Below are 20,037 nucleotides of genomic sequence, written 5' to 3' on the forward strand. Positions count from 1 at the left end.
GGCTGGAAGTACTTAATTTTCCATTAGACTTTCATTTGGGCACATTTCAGGGGCTCACCTGTGCTTTGGTCCGTGGAATTTTTGACTGTGAGGAGGCAACAGCATCACCACCTGAAACCAATACACCACACAAATTTCTAAAAGCCTGAAAAAGTCACTGTCCTTCCTAATTACTTTCTTTCCTGTCTCCATTCCCTTTTCTTCAGTGACCAGTGGAGAATAGAAAATGTCTTGAGTTTTATGCAACCCTGCACGCTGCTCGAGTGCAGCTACCGCAAATCAGGCCAGCTCTGGCTAAAGAATCCAACAGATGGAAGAACTCCAGGATCTACTGAATCAGAAACAGCATACACAGTTAACTGCTGTGTTTATGCTAGACAATTACCTGTCAGATTTTCAGACAGCAGCCAGCACGTTCCAGTCTCAGGAAGGTCTCACACCGTTCCCTGTCACATAGCCTTGGTCACAGCTTACAGTTTTCAGAGCTTTTGCAGCCCTGCCAGCGTAAGGTTCGGACACGCTTTGACCAGGACAACCCTCTCCCCCCCTCCCCCCCCCCCCCCAATGACTTACAGAGCTCTCTGATGACAAGCCACAGTCTCACTTTTGACATTTGCCATGAAATTTTCACACTGCACTTCAGCTGTACGCACCGGGGATGTTTTATGAGGCCTCTTCCACACAGATACCCAGACAGTTTTTACCTCGCTCCTTGTTTTAACTGCTGATGGTGCTCAGCTAATCTGGTTGCAAGAAAAATGAGCATGGGTTCAGCAAGGCAGAGCTGAGGGGCAACACTCGATGGGAGATGCAGCGGCACGTCACGCCCGAGGGTAAGTGCCTTTCCATTTATTGAGACTGACTCCTCTTCTTGAGGCTTCTCTCCAAAGCTCGTTGCCAGCGTCCGACATGGGCCAGGGTTCTCTCTAAAGAGGTCAGCATGCTTTTTGCTCAGCACAGAAGAAAAAACGAGACCAAACTGGAGTTCCAGGGAGCTTTTATTGAGTTTAATCAACAAAATCAGGATTTTACCATTCATCTGTTCTGCACTCGGAACTCATGAAGCTCTTCACAAGTCAGTGCCGCGACACGCATACAGCCATAGAAAATACATTCTCAACAAAATCTGAGCTCCACTGGAGAGTTTGCCAATTACCGATTTAACAGAAAACCAAATTTTCCCCTCCCTCCCCTGAACATTTTCAAGGACTAATCCATGTTGTTTGCTGGTTAACAGTAAGAATATTGACCTCTTGACTAGGGACCGGTGGATTACGACATTCCACCCGAGTTGCAAATCATTTCTTTTCTTGAAATAAAAGTTCCAGTTTCTTTCAATAAAGGGAACAGTGACTATTTTCTTCTCCTGACCACCCCTTCCCCGTCATTATTGGTTAAAATACAGCGAGGCTGTATCTTAATAAACCCATCCCTCCCCCCACCCCTCCTTACCCTTCCCTAATTTGTCTGCAGCAGAATTTAACAATGCTTCCACGTGAAGACACGTTCGCAACATGACGGTGAACTGAGCAAAACCTATAGGATCATCTGCCCAAGTCTCATCTTGAAGACCGGATGCACGCTTTTTGGTCCAGAGACCCGCTTTAGGACAAAGATAAACTGTGATTCACAAAAGATGGACCAGAAGTTCACCGCAATCGGAAAACTCCCTGCGTGGACTACTGGTGCCCAACCTTTACTGTGGCAGCCAGACCGCTGGAGTTCCTGGGAACAAAATTCACTCGGTCCTCAGAAAGCAACAGCTGCTCAGCCCCAGCAGCGTTACAAAGTCCAGCACCAGGACAAGAACCGCTGCCAGGGCAGCTCAGGAGATGTGGCACGGCATCTCTGTAACCTGTAGAACAGAAACCGAAGCAGGACAGCCACCTGCTCAGGTTTGTGTCCTATCAGTCGTCTGAAAACCAACAAGCACGTGAAGCATTTTTAAATCCTCGGAGCAGACACCCTCCCCCATCCCAAGTAAAAATAAAGAACAAAAGATCAGAATGAGATGATTTGATACCAACATGTATGCAACATGAATGAATTCATGTTGAGCTTCCCTGTTCTTACCCACAAAAAAAAGTCACAGAGGGCAAAGGAAAGATGCTCCCATCTCATTCTGGAAATTGAAACATGTATTTGAGACCAACCCACCCCCCTCCCTTTGGGAAAAGCCCTCCAGCAACTGCAGTGCACTCCTGACGATGCGCACCCAGAGACCAGCCTATGGTTTCTCTGGAGGAAGCTGGCCGAAGGTTCCCCGTCACCCTCTTCACAGCCACCTCGCCCAGCTGTGAAGCTCCATTTCACCAGATTCAGAAAGTGACGCTTTTAGACTTCCAAGGGGAAAAGTGCACAATACATCAGATTCTCACACACGTCCTCTTTGTCAGAGGAAGCATTTGACCTAGGGCTCATCACTGAAGGCTCCAACTAACGCATGAATGTAAAGGCTGGTACGTGACTAGCAAAACCAGGAGCTCGCAAAGAATCTCAGGAAGCCAAGATTGGTACACACTCCTTACTCCTGGGTAGGGAAAAAAAACCAACAAAAAAACCCCAAACAAAATAATTAAAAAACCAAACAAACAAAAAAAAAAACCCCAAACCAAAAAAGCTAGGATTATCCTAGTCCTTTGGAGCATCTTTCCATTTGCAAGATCGCATCTGTTAGAGATAGCCTACTAGCACCAAGAGGCTGCTTCCTTCCTGACAAGAAGCCACCTAAAAATGGTGCCCCCGATAGTTTAGGTAAGTGCCAATCCTCAATTAGAGGCCAAGTTTAACGTAATACTTTCAAAAGTTCTGTGCTTCAAGAGGGACCATCACCGCATGGCACCAGGCTAACCTACCACAAGTCCAAGCAGAGCACACACGCTATCCTGTTCTTGTTACATGTGTGTGCCCTGGTAAGATACAAAACTTTTATTTACATTTTTCATGTCTTTGTTGCACTAAAATGATCCCTCTTCTGTCTCTCTGGAAAATCATAAGCTGGCTGCAGTACAAGAGCAAGATTTTACTTTTGGTCAAAGTTACCACCCCCAAACTCCCACCCCCCACCCCCAAAAAGCACCCCAAACTTGTTTACATTTAGTACCTGCCAGTCAGATGTAAGCTGTGTGGCTCACAGAGTGTCTGTGACCAAGCTCTTGAGTTTGTACTCTAGTGCAGCATTTGCTACAATTATGGAGTCACTGCTGACAAAAGGAAAAAAAAAAAATCCCAAACACAAAAACCTTTCCATCCTGTAAAGCTGTTGTCAGGAGGCACCTGGCTTCTATTTACGATCCTCAAGGAAACAGATGGGTAAGTCCACCTTGTAGTTCCAAACGGTTTTACTCGAATTTTAACAAAGAAAAAGGGTCAAAATGTGGAGAAATTAAGAGAATCGATTCCTGCCTCAAAGGTAAGCAAGCGTGGTGAGTGCAGCATCTGTATATGCAATAAACGACTGAGCAAAAGGGACTGCATTCATCCAGGTGCCTCCTGACAGTGTTGGTGAACAGGCTAAAAGGGAATTTAAAAAGAGTACGGTTTTTGATTTGTCTCACTCCTTTTGCCTGTAGATCAGGCCAAACATCAAGCATGTTGGGAGGGGCACAATTTAAAGCAACACTACTCGCCCAGAAAGCACTTCTCAGCAATATACAATGCAAAATGACAGACAGCAATTCATGCCAAAACAGAGGAGATGGCAAGCAGCTTTCTGCAGCTTCTGACATGAACAGGGGTTTGCCCCTACCTGCTCACGAGTCTGTATAGAGGCCGCTCTGGGCAGAAAACGCGCGATGCTGCAGGAAGTACAGCAATCCCACAAAGCTCCAGATCTGTCAGTTTATGCATGTAAATTGGTTTTCTATGGTTTCCTCTTAACCCAAATCCACGCCTTACGTGTATACTGCTCAGCAACACTGACACCCGCCGATTTCCCTCACGCCATGGTGGAACACAGGTCGTGGCCCCCTTCAGAGCTTGTCAAGTTCCTGAAGTTTCTAAGGGGGAAATCGAAGAGCATCTCCCAACAGGCTGAGCTACAGATTTTGAGGCCTCGCAGCCCCGCAAGTGACCTCATCCGTATGAGCGGTACAGGACAGTGTTGCCAGCACCAGAGCAAACCCACCCTCACAAGGGCCGCTTGTAGAGGCCTGCTCTTCACGGAGGTCAGAGCACTTCTCCTTGTTTAGTGTTGCAGAAAACTGAGCCCCTCTCATCTTTAGCTGCTCCCATAATCAGTCTAATCCCTTTAACCCCAGCAACCTTCATCACAAAAGAAAAAGTTATATATGAACCCAAACAGAAAAAAAAAAAATCATATTTACAAAGTTTGTACAATATACACATCTGATTTTCTATGGGACACACTGCACCAGAGGAAAGAGGGCCATGGCTCTGAAACAAGTCTACATATCAAGTGCTGTAACTACTAATGGAGACTCTTATGGAAACCAGTCTTTAGTGTTCTGCTAGAGCATAGGGCTTTTCTTATGGCTCCTGCAAAGGACGACAGGCTACTCTTTCCTTCTGGAGCTATGATGCTGCACCTAATCAGCCCAGATTTTAAGTTGGTTTTGTTTTAAATACAGGTATTTACAGTGTGGGTGAACTGCAGATGCATATCAACTCCTCCAATTTAAAAAAAAAAAGTTGAAGAAAAAAAGTAGTATTACCAATAAGTTTCACCTCCCAGCCCTGGGCTTGAGTACTTGGGGAGGAGGAGAGGGGGAAGAGAGGGGAACTTTGACCTGAAACCAAAAACGGCTGTTGATTCCTTGGGCTGTGTCGGAAAGGTGATATTCTGAATGGTCTCATAGCATAAGGCACTTTGCACGAATAAGTAACAAGCTCTTTAGCTTAAAAACAGATGAGTAACCAGGGAGAAGTTGAAATGCACTCAGTCGATGGTTGAAGAATTTGAAATAGCAGACAAGCTCGTGTTCATCAAGATTCTTCTCTTTTCAGGGTTTCTCTTCTTCCCTTGCTGCCCCTCCCACCCAAAGAAAAAAAAAAAATTTAAAACCAGCAGTTAGTGCAACTAATGTTCAATCAGCACACAGTGCAAACAAGTGGAAAAACAAAAAGACATTCCTCCTTTTATCTTCTTTCTTCCTTGCTGCCAAATTTAAAAAGAAAAAAAGGCCGAGCTCTTTAGTCTTCATAGTTCCGAAATGAAAAGACGAAGAAAAACCCACAAAGAGAAGGGTATCCCCAAAGAAACGATGTGTCACAGATCTGGATCAAAGGGCTTCACCTTCTGGCATGTGTAATCAAAGCCTAAAAAAAACAAGTGAAGAAAACAACCACAACACCCACAGTTACATCAATTCTGTGCAAAACCAGAACGTAAGTGATGAATCACACTGACTACGTAGCAGCTCTGGAAAAGCAAAGGGCATTTGGAACAGCTCAAGCTCAACCACAGCTTCGCAGAAAGAGGTGCTGCTAACGCCCTACTACACCTACGGGGCACAACCACCTACTGGTTTCTTCTCCTTTGGGAAGCAGCAAATAGTTCTCAGGCAAGGTGATAGCATTCCCCTTGAGGAAGCCCCGAGAGCCTTTTCCACATTCATGGCCTGGGTTGTTTTTTTTTTTTTTTAATTTACTTCTAAAAACGTGGAGAAAGCTCAGCCAGCAAAGCAGAGGCTGCAAGTCAGCTTGGCGTGACTGGCGAGGGCTATCCTTGATTTCAAAGAAGGGACATAGTGTTAAAATGAACCTATCTAGCGGCCTGCTTCTATGGCCGCTTTTTTTTTTTGTCACCCGAGAAGAATTTCAGCAGCTTCACTGAGATTCTCTTTCTAATTCATGATCTCTGAGAACAGTACACAAAAGAACGATTCCAACCCAAACGGTATGGTGCCTGATCTTGCACAATACAGCATCTTAACTAAAAGCAGATCAAACATCATCCTGTAGCTATTTTGCTTGACTGCAATCCAGGGTGAGTTTTCTTCTTATAAAAGGACTCAACTCAGCAGTTCTTTCTCAGACAACGATCAGAAAGGGCACACTTAGGCATCTCCAACAGTGACACCTCATTTTCTTTTAAAGCTATGTAGACGACCTCGAGTGGCAGCAAAGACAAATTACAGCTTTGCCACCTACTTTGTTTACTTGCAAGAGTTCTAAGAACCAAAGGATGCAAAAGATGCAGCACCTTTAGCTTGAAACTGTTCCTTCTATCTGGTGAGGTACTTAAGCTCCTCTGTTGGTGCTCTGTTCTCACAGCTAGCCATTTTCTCTTCTCACCTTTTTGAGGACCACCTTCCTCTCTGCCCCTCCCCAGTCTCTCATTTTAGCTCAGCAATACAGAAAGAAGTCCTCAGGCTATCAGTAGCCATCCTGGCCTCACCAAACACCATTCCCCGCTCCCCCTTTTCCCCCATTTTCGGTGTCCTTAGCATATGGTCAGCATTTCAGTGAAAACAACTAAAAATTACTCATCCTCCCCTCCCAGCTTCAGCACATCCACAGAATTCCTTGCACTGACAGTCTATTTCAAACCCCCAGTTTCATTCAGAGCCTCTTCAGCGCATCAGTTTCCCTCTTCCCCTGCAGTAACAATCACACATCAGCTCAGTTTAAAGCTCAGGGTAAAGCTCTTCTTTTACCCAACCCAACTTCTCTCTTCAGGAAGGCATTTACGTACGCACATGTTTACTGTTTCTCATCTTCTACAGGTTCACTGTGGTATTCTGCCACATACAGGCTCTTGTCAATGTTACTTGGTATGGGTTTAATTTCAGTTCCCAACTGCTCCTCAATACTTTTCAGGTTGAATCGATCATCATAGGTGATCAAGTTGATGGCCAGGCCAAGATGACCAAAGCGACCTTGACAGGAAAAAAAAAAAACAAACACCAAAACCACTGAACTGAGTAACAGAAGACTGACTGAAAAAGTCTGCAGACTGCAGAGTTATTAACATCGCTCTCTGACGATAAAAGCAAATCCAGACCCTGCCACAGGTCTCAACAACTTTCACATCAGTTTTTGGTATGGAGTTTCATACCGCCACAGGAATAAGAAAACACAGGAGGTTCAAAATGCTCTGACCAAACCTCCTCATTTGTTACCAACAAAAAGTCTTCCACTACTGCACTATGCACGGCCAGCCCTTCTTCAGTAACAGAGTTCTTGAACAAGCCTGAACTACATTGTTCAAGTACACCGAGTTCCTTTGTTTACTGCCTTTCTTAAGGGTACATCTTGCTGATGTCTAGACATTAGAAACATACCTTGGAGCACACGCAGAAGAAAACCATGCTTAAGACACCATGGAACCTAAGTTTTCAGTACAGAATTTTCCCAAACTGCAAACAGGAGCATCAGTAAAGTCTCCTGAGATTAAAGCAAAATATGCTTTTTTTTTTTTTTTTTTTTCCACTAAGCTGTTCAGGCCAGTTTCAAGAGAACAGCCCTTTACTCAGATCTTTGTGAGGATAACCACCTGAGATGATACCCAAAAATAAATTTGTCAGAAAAATCAAAGCTACCGAAAATAATTCTCAGATACAGTAATAAAAAACATAAGCCAATTCAAGCCTAAGAAACAGCACAGTCATCAGCAAAGCTGTACCTAAAAGATATTTTTCCTCTCACCTGATCTGCCAATACGATGGAGATAAGTCTCTGCCAGCTTTGGGAAATCAAAGTTTATCACCACATTCACAGCTTGGATATCAATACCTCGGGTAAACAGATCTGAAAGATGAGCCAGGTCATAAAGAAAGTTTATTTCAACAAGAATAAAAAGCTGATAGTACTTAGGGTGGAAAGAGTAACAATGATTAACATTGCCTTACACTAGTTTCCAGATAGAAGCTTCCCTTGTATCAAAGACAGTTCACATGCAATTCTGTTACGGCTTCTTCTTGCTCTTTATCCATTATAAACATGAATAATGCAAGAAGAATGACCAAAACACCAGATCTGCACAGCTATGCCAAAAAAGTAATTAGCATGAAGCTAGTTTTTTTTCCATGTCAGACTATTTCTGAGCAGGTCTTCTTATGCAAGCATCTCCTCACACGATTGTGCGTTGCCAATGTCACAACAGACTTGACATCTGAACTACATCCCACCAGCTCAACTATTTTTATTCCGCTTCTAGTGATTTTTGTTAAGGCGACCCAGACACGTGTAGTGATCAGCAGACACTGCCACAGTACTGCCCGAACAGGCTGCACAATGGAGAACTCTGATCATACACAGGCCAATCAAAACTATAAAAATATTTAGAAAAGATGCACTATAAGTATTTAAAGAATCGGCAAAACTTACTCAGGTGATCCTAGCCACAGTTCTACCGATATTTCATAAAGCTTACGGCCCAACAACTCGGAGAGCACTCACGTGTGAAAACATACAGAAAACATAAGTAGTACAGAAAATACTATCACAGTAAAACAGCTTGTTAGCAAGTTGCACCTTCACGGTTTGTCACAAAAGACAAAAATCTACATGCCTAAAGGAGTGCTGCACCCTGCTACGGGCTTGACCAAGACATCTTGCCAAAGCATACTGGTTTGTTTTATTACAAATCAAGCGATCAGTTATACCTGGGCTAATGGCTAATCCACTTTCTACCACAACCTTTAGAAACAGGAAAATGTTTAGGAACTCTTACCAGTGCAAACAAGATTGCGGCATAAGCCATTTCGGAAATCGTGGAACACACGATTGCGGTGCTCCTGGGGGGGGGTAATAAAAAACAAAAATTATATATATAAACAAAGCAAAACAAACAAACAAAACCAAACAGCTGTGACTTTCAGGTATATTCAAGTTACAAACACTGAACTTCAATCACGCAAAGTTCTCCCCTGGTCGTTAAAGAATGGCTGAGTCAAAGCTGCTAGTACCTATTTTTTAGCACTTCTTACCCATATATTCTAAAGAACTTACCAGAGGGGCCCTTGGTACCACTTTTAGACAAAGACACTTAACTGTCTGTGTTTTAAAAGCCTCCTACAGTTGCATCAAAGCCATCTCAGAATAGGAGTATCTGAAGTTACAAATTCCATGAAACGCGCATCAAGGAAGTTAAACTGCTATTTTGACTATCGTCTTCCCCCAGCCCCCTGCCAAATTCAATGCATGTTTTATTTATTCCCTTAAAAACTGAAGTTGGCAGTAACTTCATTTTCCAGTATGGAGTGTTTTTCCCTACCAATTCAGAATTAGGGGTGGGACGAGTCAATTGTCCGTGAAGACTCTCCTCTCACAAACAAGTCAATCTGGGCCACACAAAGATTAAGTAATATCACTGCTAAGGAGTGAAATTAACAGCGGGAATGAACAAGTTAAAGGTTTCAGCACAAACAGACCTGCATTTTGCCACAAAGATCATCTACTGACTGATCAAAAGCATACAAAAATCAGACTTCAAGGAATCCATTTGCATATCTCTGTTCTCAATACTGACCCCGCTTCTATTTCTGCTTAATTAGCAGTCTGCATATGGCCCAGCAAACATTGGCATTGCCTGTCAGTTCCATGAACAGCAACCTAGGTTTCCTCTAAAGCTTTCATTTGAATTTATTCTAGCTTACATGTAAAACGAAAAAATATTTCAAAGTACTACTGTTTTACACACGTCACTTCAACCTTCCGACATCTTTTAGTACACTTGCCAAAAACAAGGAATTTACGAGCCCGAAGCTCAAGGACATGTGAGCTGACGTACACTTAACAGAAACCTCTGCACCAGCTAAGCTGCACTGGCATTTTTCATCATCTGCACCAAGGCCACAGCTGCTCAGTCGCCATACGCCAGTTGCAGCTTTCACCAGAAAGTTTGATCAAAGCCAGCTCCCCAACTTCTCAGATTCCCCTGCAGTCACAGCACAAGATTTACCGTTTGCAAAGCCACGCAGGGCACTCAATCGGCTGCGTAGTGGGGTTTTTGTCCTCTGTTTTAAATCAGGCTCGTTTTCATCTGCGTCAGTTACGCTGTGTGGTCTACCATGGCTTCCCATGCTGGCAAAGCAAGGCAGCAGCAGCAAGAACCATGCCTTCTGGCCTGGCCACGATCTGTGCTTACACTGGACTACTTAACCTGACCTGAAGTACTCTTAAACACCAACTGACCAGCTACACCACATAGTCTGGAAAGAGGTTTGGGTGCGGGGGAGTCTAAAACCAAATCGATAGCAAAGCAATACGTGTTTCAGTTCTCAAAGACTGTACAAATTTAAAGCAAGCACAAGACTTAATTCAGCTATGCAGTAAAGCCTGGGGTGGTGTGGAATCAACTGCTGTAGACTTCATACTCACCTGCCTCATTTTAGCATGGATATAGAAGCAGGAATAGCCCAGCTGGGAGATCTTTTTGGCTAGCAATTCAACCCGTTGAGAGGAGTTGCAGAAAATGATCGACTGGTTAATCTGGAGCTGAACATATAAGTAGTGTGCTCAGTAAACACAGCATTTTACTAACAAATGATCCAAGACATAAGTCTAAATCCCTTCCAGAAAGCAAGCAAAGCAGGTGTGCTGTTGGTAATTTACACGGTACAGATTTTGGTACCAGAGCAGAAAAAATTAACAAAGTTCTATAACACGAAGGTGCAGGACAAGAAGCACGCATTTTTAGCTTCAGCGAAATAGCACATTTTGACAAGGAAAAACTGTCGTTAGGCTGCCTTTGCCACCCTCGGTCTTACTGTTGGTTCCGAAAGGAAAAAAGCTTCTGCATGTTCTTGACCCAGCCCTACTGCTTACCCTAGAAAACAGCGTATTGAGGCAGTGCACTTTCTGACGCTCAGTGACATAGGCATAGTACTGGGTAACTCCCTTCAAGGTCAGCTCCTCCATCAGATTAATCTCGTAGGGTTTCTGCAAATGGGAATTCTGAAACACAAACATAAGGATAAAGCGGGCATATCTACATGCAAAACAACGTAAGTACTTCCCACCCTCTGGCACATTTAGCTTCCTCCGTGGCAAGGATGCACTACCTAGCCACTCGCTCTTCATGCTATACGCAAAACAGACAGGGTGGGTAAAATTTCACAAATGATTACTTATAAATCCAAGGCGACTGAGCAGGCCAAACAGGAGCACCCTCTGGAAGCAAATCTGTGCAGATGGCACGTAACTAATGTACAAAGTGGAAAACAGTACCTTATAGGCAAGAACTGTGTGTACCTAGCTTTCCCGTTAATGCTATTGTGGGTCAAAAATTATTTTCAAACTTCTGTCCTAGATTTAGGCTAGGACACCACTCATTCACACACTTCGTGTGCCATGGCACCGCCATCACGGGTATATGAATACATCTGCACTCACCATGAACTTCTGTACACTCAAAGGGAAAGTGGCTGAGTAGAGCAAAATCTGTCTGTTTTTAGGTAGCGTGAGAATAATGTCTTCCATTATTTGAACAAAGTCTTGAGACAGCAACTTATCTGCCTGTAACAACAAAAGTAATAAAGAGTAAGTTAAATTAATGGGGCAAGATTTCAGTCTTCCAGTAGTACCACATTGGGGGGAGGGACCAAAACAAAACACCAGGAGCATCCTCCCTGCCCTTATGATGGGACCGTCCCCTTTGGAGCACGTGCCACGCTCCAAAAGATGTGCCATTTAGCTGCTGGAGGCAGGATTCACCAGGAAAAGGAAGTTTACCCTCTCCTAGTTTTCAGCACTTTGATGTAGACAGAATCAAAGTCAGGAAAAATAAATGGAATCTAAATTGAAAATGGTTATCAGGGTTCCTATCAGAGTCACCCAAGAGCCTTCACCTATCTATTTTCTCAACCTCTCACTCAAAAGCCTGTGCGCTATTGGAAGTTCATAAATCAGTTTTATATACAATTATGTGGTAAGCACAGCTCGCTGCTTATAAACCGAAACCAAGTGAAATGCATTCCTTCATTTCAGAATACACTGTTAATCTGTTCTTCAGGAATAGCAAAGACACCAGGAAAGGTGAATCTTCCTAGGTTGCTTTCTTAAAAGATTCACGTGCAGAAAAATTCTTCTGCCAAAATACCTTCTCAAAAATACTGAGAAAGGGATCAGCTGTAACCTTACGGTGTCTCTAAGCAAAGTTTGATTTGCTGCTGTGCGTAGCAAGGAGACTCGCTGAGCCACATCATTGCTTTAACTTGGTGTTAAAATCCCAAAACGTTTAACACGAGCAACTTGCCTCATCCAATACTATCATCTGGACATGCTCAACTTTTGCTACTCCTTTCTTGATGAGATCGAGAATTCTCCCAGGGGTAGCTATCACCACATGCACTGTAAGGTTAGAAGAGCAAAAAAAGAAAATGGTTAAGGCGACTAAAACAACGTTTCCGGCATTCACGGCCGTTTCATACGAACACTTTGAGAGAATCATGAGAGCATACAAACAGCGAACAAGACACACTGTAGTCTGTTCTGGAACAGGCAAACAATAACAACAAGCAGCAATTCCACTGCCACACTGTAAAAGCCACAAACAGCCAGCAACTGTAGTGTAGCAAAAGTGCTCCGACCTGTATCGTCAAGCCTCATTATGTCATCTCGCAAATTGGTTCCTCCCGTTGTTGCCATCACTTTGGCACCTCCCATGTGTTTGCTGACTTGGATACAGATTTGACTGACCTGCAGGGCTAGTTCACGGGTGGGAACAATCACCATTGCTGAAAGTTAAAAGCATCAATGTGAGTTACTAGTAACACACTGCATCTTAAACGCTAATCCTTAGAGGAGACAGAGATGTTATGAAAGCTATACTTCTATAGTTTTGGAGTTCCGCTCTGCATATCCTGAACAAGACCTAAAAACTGCTTACGACAAGGCAAATTCTGTGCAGGGGTTCTCCATCCCCTGATATTCCCTCCGCGCGAGTCCCCCAGCCAGCATGCTTCGCTTTTTACTCCAAATCCACTTTCCAGGGCAAGACGGTAAAGTCTCAAAGATGTCTTCCATTTCAAGCTTTTGAAAGCAACTGTGGGACTTTTAAAATTCCACCTCTCCTCCACCACTCCCCATGAATTTTCTTTGAAAGCACAAGCAGATAACCTACGCTGCTCGATTTCATCGACCAGTTTTAGATTCAAGTCTTCTACACAGCAACCGATACCATTACCTGGCTGCAGCTAAGTAAGATCCATCTCAACTGACCTTGTATATTGTCCTTCTTTAAGTCTAGCCGTTCAAGTAAAGGAATGAGGTAGGCTCCACTCTTGCCTGTTCCATTTTTCGCTCTAGCCAAGATATCCCTACCAGATAAAGCAATGGGGATGCTCTCCTCCTGAAATGCAATGACAGACAGTGTATGAGCAATCATAAGCCATGCTCGCTAAAGAGGCTGGCCAAATTTAACTCTCCTCACTAACAGTATTGCCTGAAATCTGATTGTTTCATGAACAGAACATCCTGCAACTGCAAGCATCGCAGACTCACAACAGGAAGGAGTTAGACCTATCAGTACAGAGTTACCCAAAAAAGCGATAGCTCTGCTCCCCATACCCCACTTAAAAGTCCTTATCTTGCCTGGTCACAAGAGAACCAGGGATCAGGTACCACAGGAATGGTAAACCCATACTGACGCATTAGGAAAAAAAGTGAAAGATTAGGAGAAAAAAAAGCAAAGAGACAATGACACTCACTAGCAAACTCCTCCTGTGGAAGAAGATACCCACCTATAGCTTAACATCAGAACCACCTCAGCCTGGGTAATTCAAACCTGCACGCTCCTGTGAGATACCTCTCATAAAACCAGCAGGCTTGCCTTTTGAAACGTCAGCCATCCAAACACAGGCCCCAAGTATTTTTCACTTTACTGTCTTTTCCAGCAACATCTAAAGAACCCTCAGCCTTTTGGAAAGGCAGCATGGTCAGAATCTGTTTTAAAGCAGACAAATTACCTAAAAGCCACAGCTTTCTGATGCCTTAAGGAGATGAAGTGGCAGAGCTCTGTCAATGATAATACTCCAAAGAGCAATTAAAAGAGAGTTCAACCTCCCCACCCCCCTGAAGTTTACACATCGCCAGCCCTTGATAGAACAAGCCTTAAAAGTAAAAGCAAGATGGAGGGACAGAAAAGTAAACTTGCCAACATATTAATCTCTCTCCCATAATCTCCATTGGGCTCCTTCCAAATGCTTACGATAAAAGAGCCAAGACTGTGTGATAAAGCCATAGTTATCTTTGTAACAACTAAAGGTATGCGAGCCTACAGTAACTCAGTTTTCCGGAAAACTTCCAGAACAGCCCTGTTCTCACTGGGATTACTTCTGTGAAGGATGTTACCGAATGGAGGATTAACATGCTAATACCTCCAGAGTGAAGAGGAAAATCCAAGTCAACTTCTCTAAAGCGTAAGGCAGTCCCGTCTCTAAGTCACCCACTGCACAACTTAGTGATTTAGTCGGGTGTTAGAAATTCTCGCCTTTCCCAAAGGGCCACCAAGTTCTACTGTTCACAACCCCCATTTTCCCAAATCATGGCATGAGTATCTGACATTTAAGCACAAATAAGGATTTCAATAACTTTATAAAAATTAAATGCTGCTTGTAAGTAGTCTGTTTGTAAACAACCTGAATAGGAGATGGTTTTTCCCAGCCCATTTCAAAAATTCCCATCAGCAACTCCCGTTTCAAACAGTAATCTTCAAACTCGTTTCCTTTTGTGGAGGTCACGTCCTGAATAATCAGAAAAAGCACATCCGTAAGATTAGGTCATACAAGCCGCAGCTGTAGATTGGTCTGACTCAATGAGAGACTGCCTATGCAGGAAGACCACAAAGCGCATTCCATTACTATATAGGAGTTCCCACCAATCTGTGCAATACCATACAGCGGAGAAGGCGACGTCAGCTTTCTCATAGCCAAATACAGTACTGTGAACGTACACTGACATCTCTCCACCTGCCTTGCAAGGGACACTGACAATCATCCCATACTGTAACACTAATAAAGCAAGAAATCCAGAGTCAACTCCGTTTTTGAGCTTTCCAAGAGAAGCACCTCTCCCAAGCCATTGGAGAACAAATTAATTCTTCACTTAAAACAATGAGAGCTGAACTACTTTTGAATCTTTGCTTAGGACAAATATTTTGCCACTGCAGCTTCTCCCACGCCTTTTACTTAAGGTTTATTCCTACAGTTCAACCATCCTTACCGAAGTTTTGATTCTCAAATCCTTTGGAGGGAGTTTTAAAGTCTTCTTCCAGTCGTCACCAGGTCTGTAGCAAAAATAAAATAAATTTTTAAAAAAATCTGGCTTAATAATTTTATTCTGCATTTTTATTTTCTTAGATACAGTGATGAACATGTAATATTTTCACCTCCTGAAAGCTAAAAGCGCCTACACATATGAGCTCAAGTCTTCTCTGAGCTAAGCAGGATGCAACAGGCAGGAAACTGTAAACAGAGAAAATCAGCAGTCTGCCAAGCACAGAGAGAGGTTGCTGAAATCTTGATCCAGTCATGATTCAAGCCCTGTTTTTAGGGCACTGAATCAATCCAGTAGAACACAGATTTAAAACCGAGCACTGACTTAGTCATATGACAGAAACTGGCTAAAATGAATCCACACGAGAATATTTCATCGCTTAAAAGAAAACAAGAAAAATTATCTCGCCCAGGGAACATTTATTCTTAATCCGTTGATTAACGTGAGAAGATAAAAACCACTTTTGGGGAGAAAATTAAGCAAGCACACACTCCGCTTGTTGATCAAATGTCATCTTTTACTCTCAGTGAGATTTAGACACACATCCTCTCTCAAAAGCCACCGTACAGAGAAGAGCAAGTCCTTCTCTTCCCCAATCCCAGGAAGCCACGGGTGAATACTGATGAGCTCAACTCATCGGTTTCGTTAGAGTAACCCATTAAAAAAAAAAAAAAAAAAAAAAGAAAAAGAAAGAAAAAAAGCAACAACAAAACCCCAAACAAAACAAAAACAAAGGGAAACGAGTTAGGCAAACTTTCAGAACCTGAGTATTCCCTTACGCACTCTCTGACGACAGCTGGCATTTCCTTTGCAAATAATCGAGTAACCAAGTAAAAGTGAATGTTGTTCAGGAGGAAGAGGAACCACGGGGACAAAAAGGAAAGGAACACGTTACCGTACCATCCGAGTCTTTTACATCTTTCAGAATTTCCAACCAGCACACTCATGTTTTATTAGCACGCTTCCAAAACCAGCTTGATGGCAGAAGGGAATCACAGCGGTACCGTATTATCTCAGCTCAGGCTTCGATGAATTAAAGCCAGAGCGTTACACCAAGGAGAGCAAGCGCTATACCATTTAAGCTCAATGACAAAAGATTAACAAAGACTTTAAAGAATATGTCACCGTGAGAAAGAACCGCAACAAACAACTGAAAAGCATACGCAACTGGACTGAGACTAGGTGGCACTTCCTCCTCTGTCTTAAATTTCGGTTCAGTTCCTTCCCACTCCCCAACTTCCCTCTCATACCACTCGCAAAAAGCAAAGAAAACAGGATGCTGCTGCTGCTCAGTGGGCCACCTCTGACAAGCGGCTACACGTTCTGAAAAGCAAAGTGTCACATTCGATTTTCACAACAAACACAGTGCAACGATCGCTGTCAGAGAGAAGCTCGCACACGGAAACACAGCTTTCTTTTCATAACGCGCATCACAGGACACTTCTAACCGCCAGCGTCATAAAACAATGGAAGAAAACTTTTTAAAATGGGAACCTACAAACACCTTCCCATACGTGACTTTTCGCCATTACTTTTGCGGCAGCCGACACAAACACTTACTTGATAGCGGTGGTCATACTCTGTGCTTGCTGTTGAGTGCCGTTATTGATTGTGTTGGCATTTTTCAGCTGGTTCATCTGTTGCTGAGTTTGTGTGCCTCCACCTCCTGGGCCCCCGCTGGGTTTTACAGGGCCTCTCAACTGCCCATTCTGACTGGATAGACCCATTATAACAGGGTTCTCTGTTCTGGCCGTGCTCATGTTTGTATTCTTAAAGATGTCTTTTTAGACTTCAAAACTTTGAAAGTCAGTACAGAAACTGTAATAACAGTTTATTAGACTCTCCAAAACGAAGAGATAAATAAGTCTTGCTCAATATATGAGTCCTTTATTGCAATGCAGGCAAGCACCTGTAAGTCACTCAAAAGTAAAGTAGTAACTTGCTCTGATGCACTGTGGATCAACTTTTTTTTAAAAAAAGCCCTCTAACAAAGTTGAGTTATATCAGAATTCACTTGCTTCAATCTGAAAGAGAAGCAGACGATAACAATTAGCATGTGGATTTTTGTCTACGTAAGTCACACCAGTTTACCTTTGTACGTTAAGAACCACATCTTCACAGGCAGCGTGCAACAACAGTACTCGCTTTACTGTTTTCTCAGCGATAATTATCAAGACACGCATCGAATTTTTTTCTCCCTTTCCATAAAGCTGAGCCCACCACCTTTGGTCACCAAAGATAATTTTCTAAACAGCTGTACTTTCAGCAGCCTTCCAGGGAGTAACCGCCTGAAAAATACTACCTGCCCCCCCCCGCCCCGGTAAAGTAAGCATGCATTACATCCATTGTTCTGCCGGTTCTTGAAAATCCCCTGCTTCTGGGACACAGCAAAGCAGCCCTAAAGTGCTAAGCGATGACATTACGCACAAGTTTGTGACAGGAAGCAAGACCGCAATATCGAGTGGACATTCCAGTTAGAACTGACGAAACCCTCAAGTTACTCTGACTGCCCTTTTCGCTTCGAAAGGGAAACAGAAATTATGTTCCCTTTTTTTATTTAAAATAAATCAATAAAAAACCCCACCAGCTTACCCTTCTCCAGCCCAAAAAATTAGCTCAACCAGCTTACTCAAACTTTTAAATCGGGTATGGATTTAACACCATTCAGAACAGCGAAACTACCGATATCATCGAGCTGAGCTGACACGAGCTTCCTGTTTTGTTCAGCCTAAGTGACTGAGCCTAAACTGAAGCAGTGAGTAATATACATTTACACTAGATATTTAGCTTCCTGCTTATGTGTTCCGCGTGACGTTACCTTCCAGCTGTCAGTAACTCCTATTGCGCTCAAAAGATAACATTTGGTACACATGACTTAATATTGACACTGTTTTCAACAGGAAGGTTGGCAAAACCTGAAAGAGATAATACAAAGCCTGCACCTCGCATAAAGCAAGAGACAGACCAGAGCTGAAAAACTCCTTCCGATGATATTAGGGAGCCAAGACATTCCTAGTCCGAAACCTTTCGGAAGCAACAGAAAGTAGGCTTGCCCAGACAATTTCTCATCACGACGCGTCTCTATCTTGGGAAAACGCAACGGAAAAGCCAGCAGCATACTGCTTCCTAACTTCAGTGCCCACAAAAAACCACACACGCTTCCCCAGGGAATACAAGGCATGTTCAAGAGCGTTTCAAGAGGATGGAAAAGGAATTCAGACTCTTCCCGGACTTCCCAGCTGTTTCCAAGCGAGCGCGTCAATTCTAGCTGCACAGCAAAACTTTAAAGCTTGCAGACCCAGGATTTTTCTGCTAGTTCTCTTCCCGACTGGAAGCACTGTTTCGAGGCACCTTCCAAGAGAGATTTCTCCTGCCCATGAACTTTGTAAAAACCGGACAAGTCCCAGAAGTAACCAGGGCTGCCTAAAAGGCCGGGATACCAAGGCCGAGGAGTTCCCCCCCACTGGAGGCGATAGAACCTCTCAGTCCCTTAACCTCCCTCGCCCCTAACAGCCTTTTGAAGGGGCAGGCTTTAAAGGAGAGCGCACGGCCTCACCGAACCCAGCAAACCCTCCCGTTCCCAGACGAGACGCGCCACCATTTCGCAAAATAGCGGTCCGATGGGAAAAAGCCCCCCCCGCCCCGGCCCTGCTCTGCAGGCGCGGCCCACGTAGGCGGGCGATCAGGGCAGCCGCCGCTCGGCCCTTCCCGTCCGCTGCCAGCGGCCGACCCGCCGCGCCTCGGCAAAGCCGGGCCGGCCCCGGCACAAAGCGGCCAGGCGGCTCGCCCGGAGCCCCCGCCGTGCCCATTGTTTCCGGCGAGCCCGGGCCGCACTGCGGCGTCGCCGCCGGCGCGGCAGAGAACGGCGCGGCCCCCGGGCCCCGCGGCGGGGCCGGCGCCGCCCGCGAAACGCAGCTGCGCCACACCGGCACCTCCCGCCCGCGAACAATGGAGCGGCCCCCGCCCGCCGCCCCGCCGCTCGGGCCGGCGGCGAGCGCCGCCGCGGCCCCGCCCCACGCGCCGGCCCCGCGGCCCAGCCGCTCCTGCTCCGGCCCGGCCCGGCCGCCCCCGCCCCGCTCGCGGGCCCTCGGCGCCGCCAGGCCCCGCCGCTCCCGCGGCGCGCCGCAGGCCGCGAGGCTCGGCCGGGCGGCAGCAACCCCCCCGCCCCGCTCCCGCGGACCCGCGCCCGCCCCGGTGCCCTGGCCCGTCCTCACCGCCACCAGCCGCGCTCCCCCCTCGCCCAGGTATAAAATCCTCTCGCTCCCCCTTGGTGCCTTGTTATGGCGACTCGACGCTCCAAGATGGCGGCTTCCTCCTTCCTCCCGTGCGCCCTCCCCCTCCCGGCAGGGCAGGCCGGCCCCGCCCCGCACGCACGCACGCACGCACGCACGCACGCCCGCCCGCCCGCCCGCCCCCGCGTGGGCTCTCCCGCACCGCGCTCCCACAGGCCTGAGGAGAGAGGGACGATCCCCGCGCCGGCGGCGGAGGCAGCGGGCTCGGGGCGCTTCTGCCGCCGCCGCCTGGAAACCCCCTCCGTGCGTGGCCCGGCCTGTGCGAGCTTGCGGGGGGCGAGGGCTGCTGCCGCCAAACGAGGAAACGCTCCTGAGCGGGGGCAGCCGGGTCCTCTACCGGCTCCTGCAGCTGCGGAAGCGTGCCTGCCGTGTCTGTGAAATCGAGGGGGACACACAGCGACAAAGGTGGAAGCCACCAGCGCTCGTGATTTCCCTTGGTCGAAAGCGGCACACGTTTCGGAGCTCGTACCAGAACTAACGAAGGCATTCCTGTTTCCTGAGAAACAGCCTGGAAAGTTAATGTGACTTCGTTATGTAGTCGTTAGAACACAGCTAACGCAAATGT

At 45.5% G+C, this 20,037-nt stretch overlaps 1 protein-coding gene across 4 annotated transcripts; it reads right to left on the reverse strand.

Annotated features, from left to right (window-relative positions):
• Positions 1-980: 980 nt before the first annotated feature.
• On the reverse strand, positions 981-19,512 carry DDX6 (DEAD-box helicase 6). 4 transcript variants are annotated; one of them, XM_075521329.1, is made up of 14 exons: positions 19,398-19,512; positions 16,741-17,204; positions 15,127-15,190; positions 14,544-14,648; positions 13,126-13,255; positions 12,495-12,641; positions 12,157-12,255; positions 11,299-11,417; positions 10,732-10,860; positions 10,285-10,401; positions 8,636-8,699; positions 7,609-7,710; positions 6,660-6,839; positions 981-5,277 (listed from the first exon to the last, which is right to left on the reverse strand). In XM_075521329.1, the coding sequence occupies exons 2-13, from the start codon at positions 16,938-16,940 to the stop codon at positions 6,664-6,666; spliced, it is 1,452 nt and encodes a 483-aa protein (XP_075377444.1). In that variant the 5' UTR covers positions 16,941-17,204; positions 19,398-19,512; the 3' UTR covers positions 981-5,277; positions 6,660-6,663. The 4 variants fall into 4 exon arrangements, with proteins under 4 accessions (XP_075377444.1, XP_075377443.1, XP_075377445.1 ...); XM_075521328.1 differs by having other exon boundaries at positions 19,395-19,512; XM_075521330.1 differs by having other exon boundaries at positions 19,455-19,473.
• Between the last annotated feature and the right edge of the window lie 525 nt (positions 19,513-20,037).

This window comes from Mycteria americana, chromosome 19, assembly GCF_035582795.1.
Source record: "Mycteria americana isolate JAX WOST 10 ecotype Jacksonville Zoo and Gardens chromosome 19, USCA_MyAme_1.0, whole genome shotgun sequence".
NCBI classification, from domain to species: domain Eukaryota; kingdom Metazoa; phylum Chordata; class Aves; order Ciconiiformes; family Ciconiidae; genus Mycteria; species Mycteria americana.

Coding starts and splice junctions, on each gene's coding strand:
- DDX6 (XM_075521329.1), bottom strand. CDS start 16,940: ATGAGCACGGCCAGAACAGAGAACCCTGTTATAATGGGTCTATCCAGT. Junction 14,649..15,126: donor ATTTGAGAATCAAAACTTCG/GTAAGGATGGTT, acceptor CTGATTATTCAG/GACGTGACCTCCACAAAAGG. Junction 11,418..12,156: donor GATAGTATTGGATGAGGCAA/GTTGCTCGTGTT, acceptor TGTTACAGGCAG/ATAAGTTGCTGTCTCAAGAC.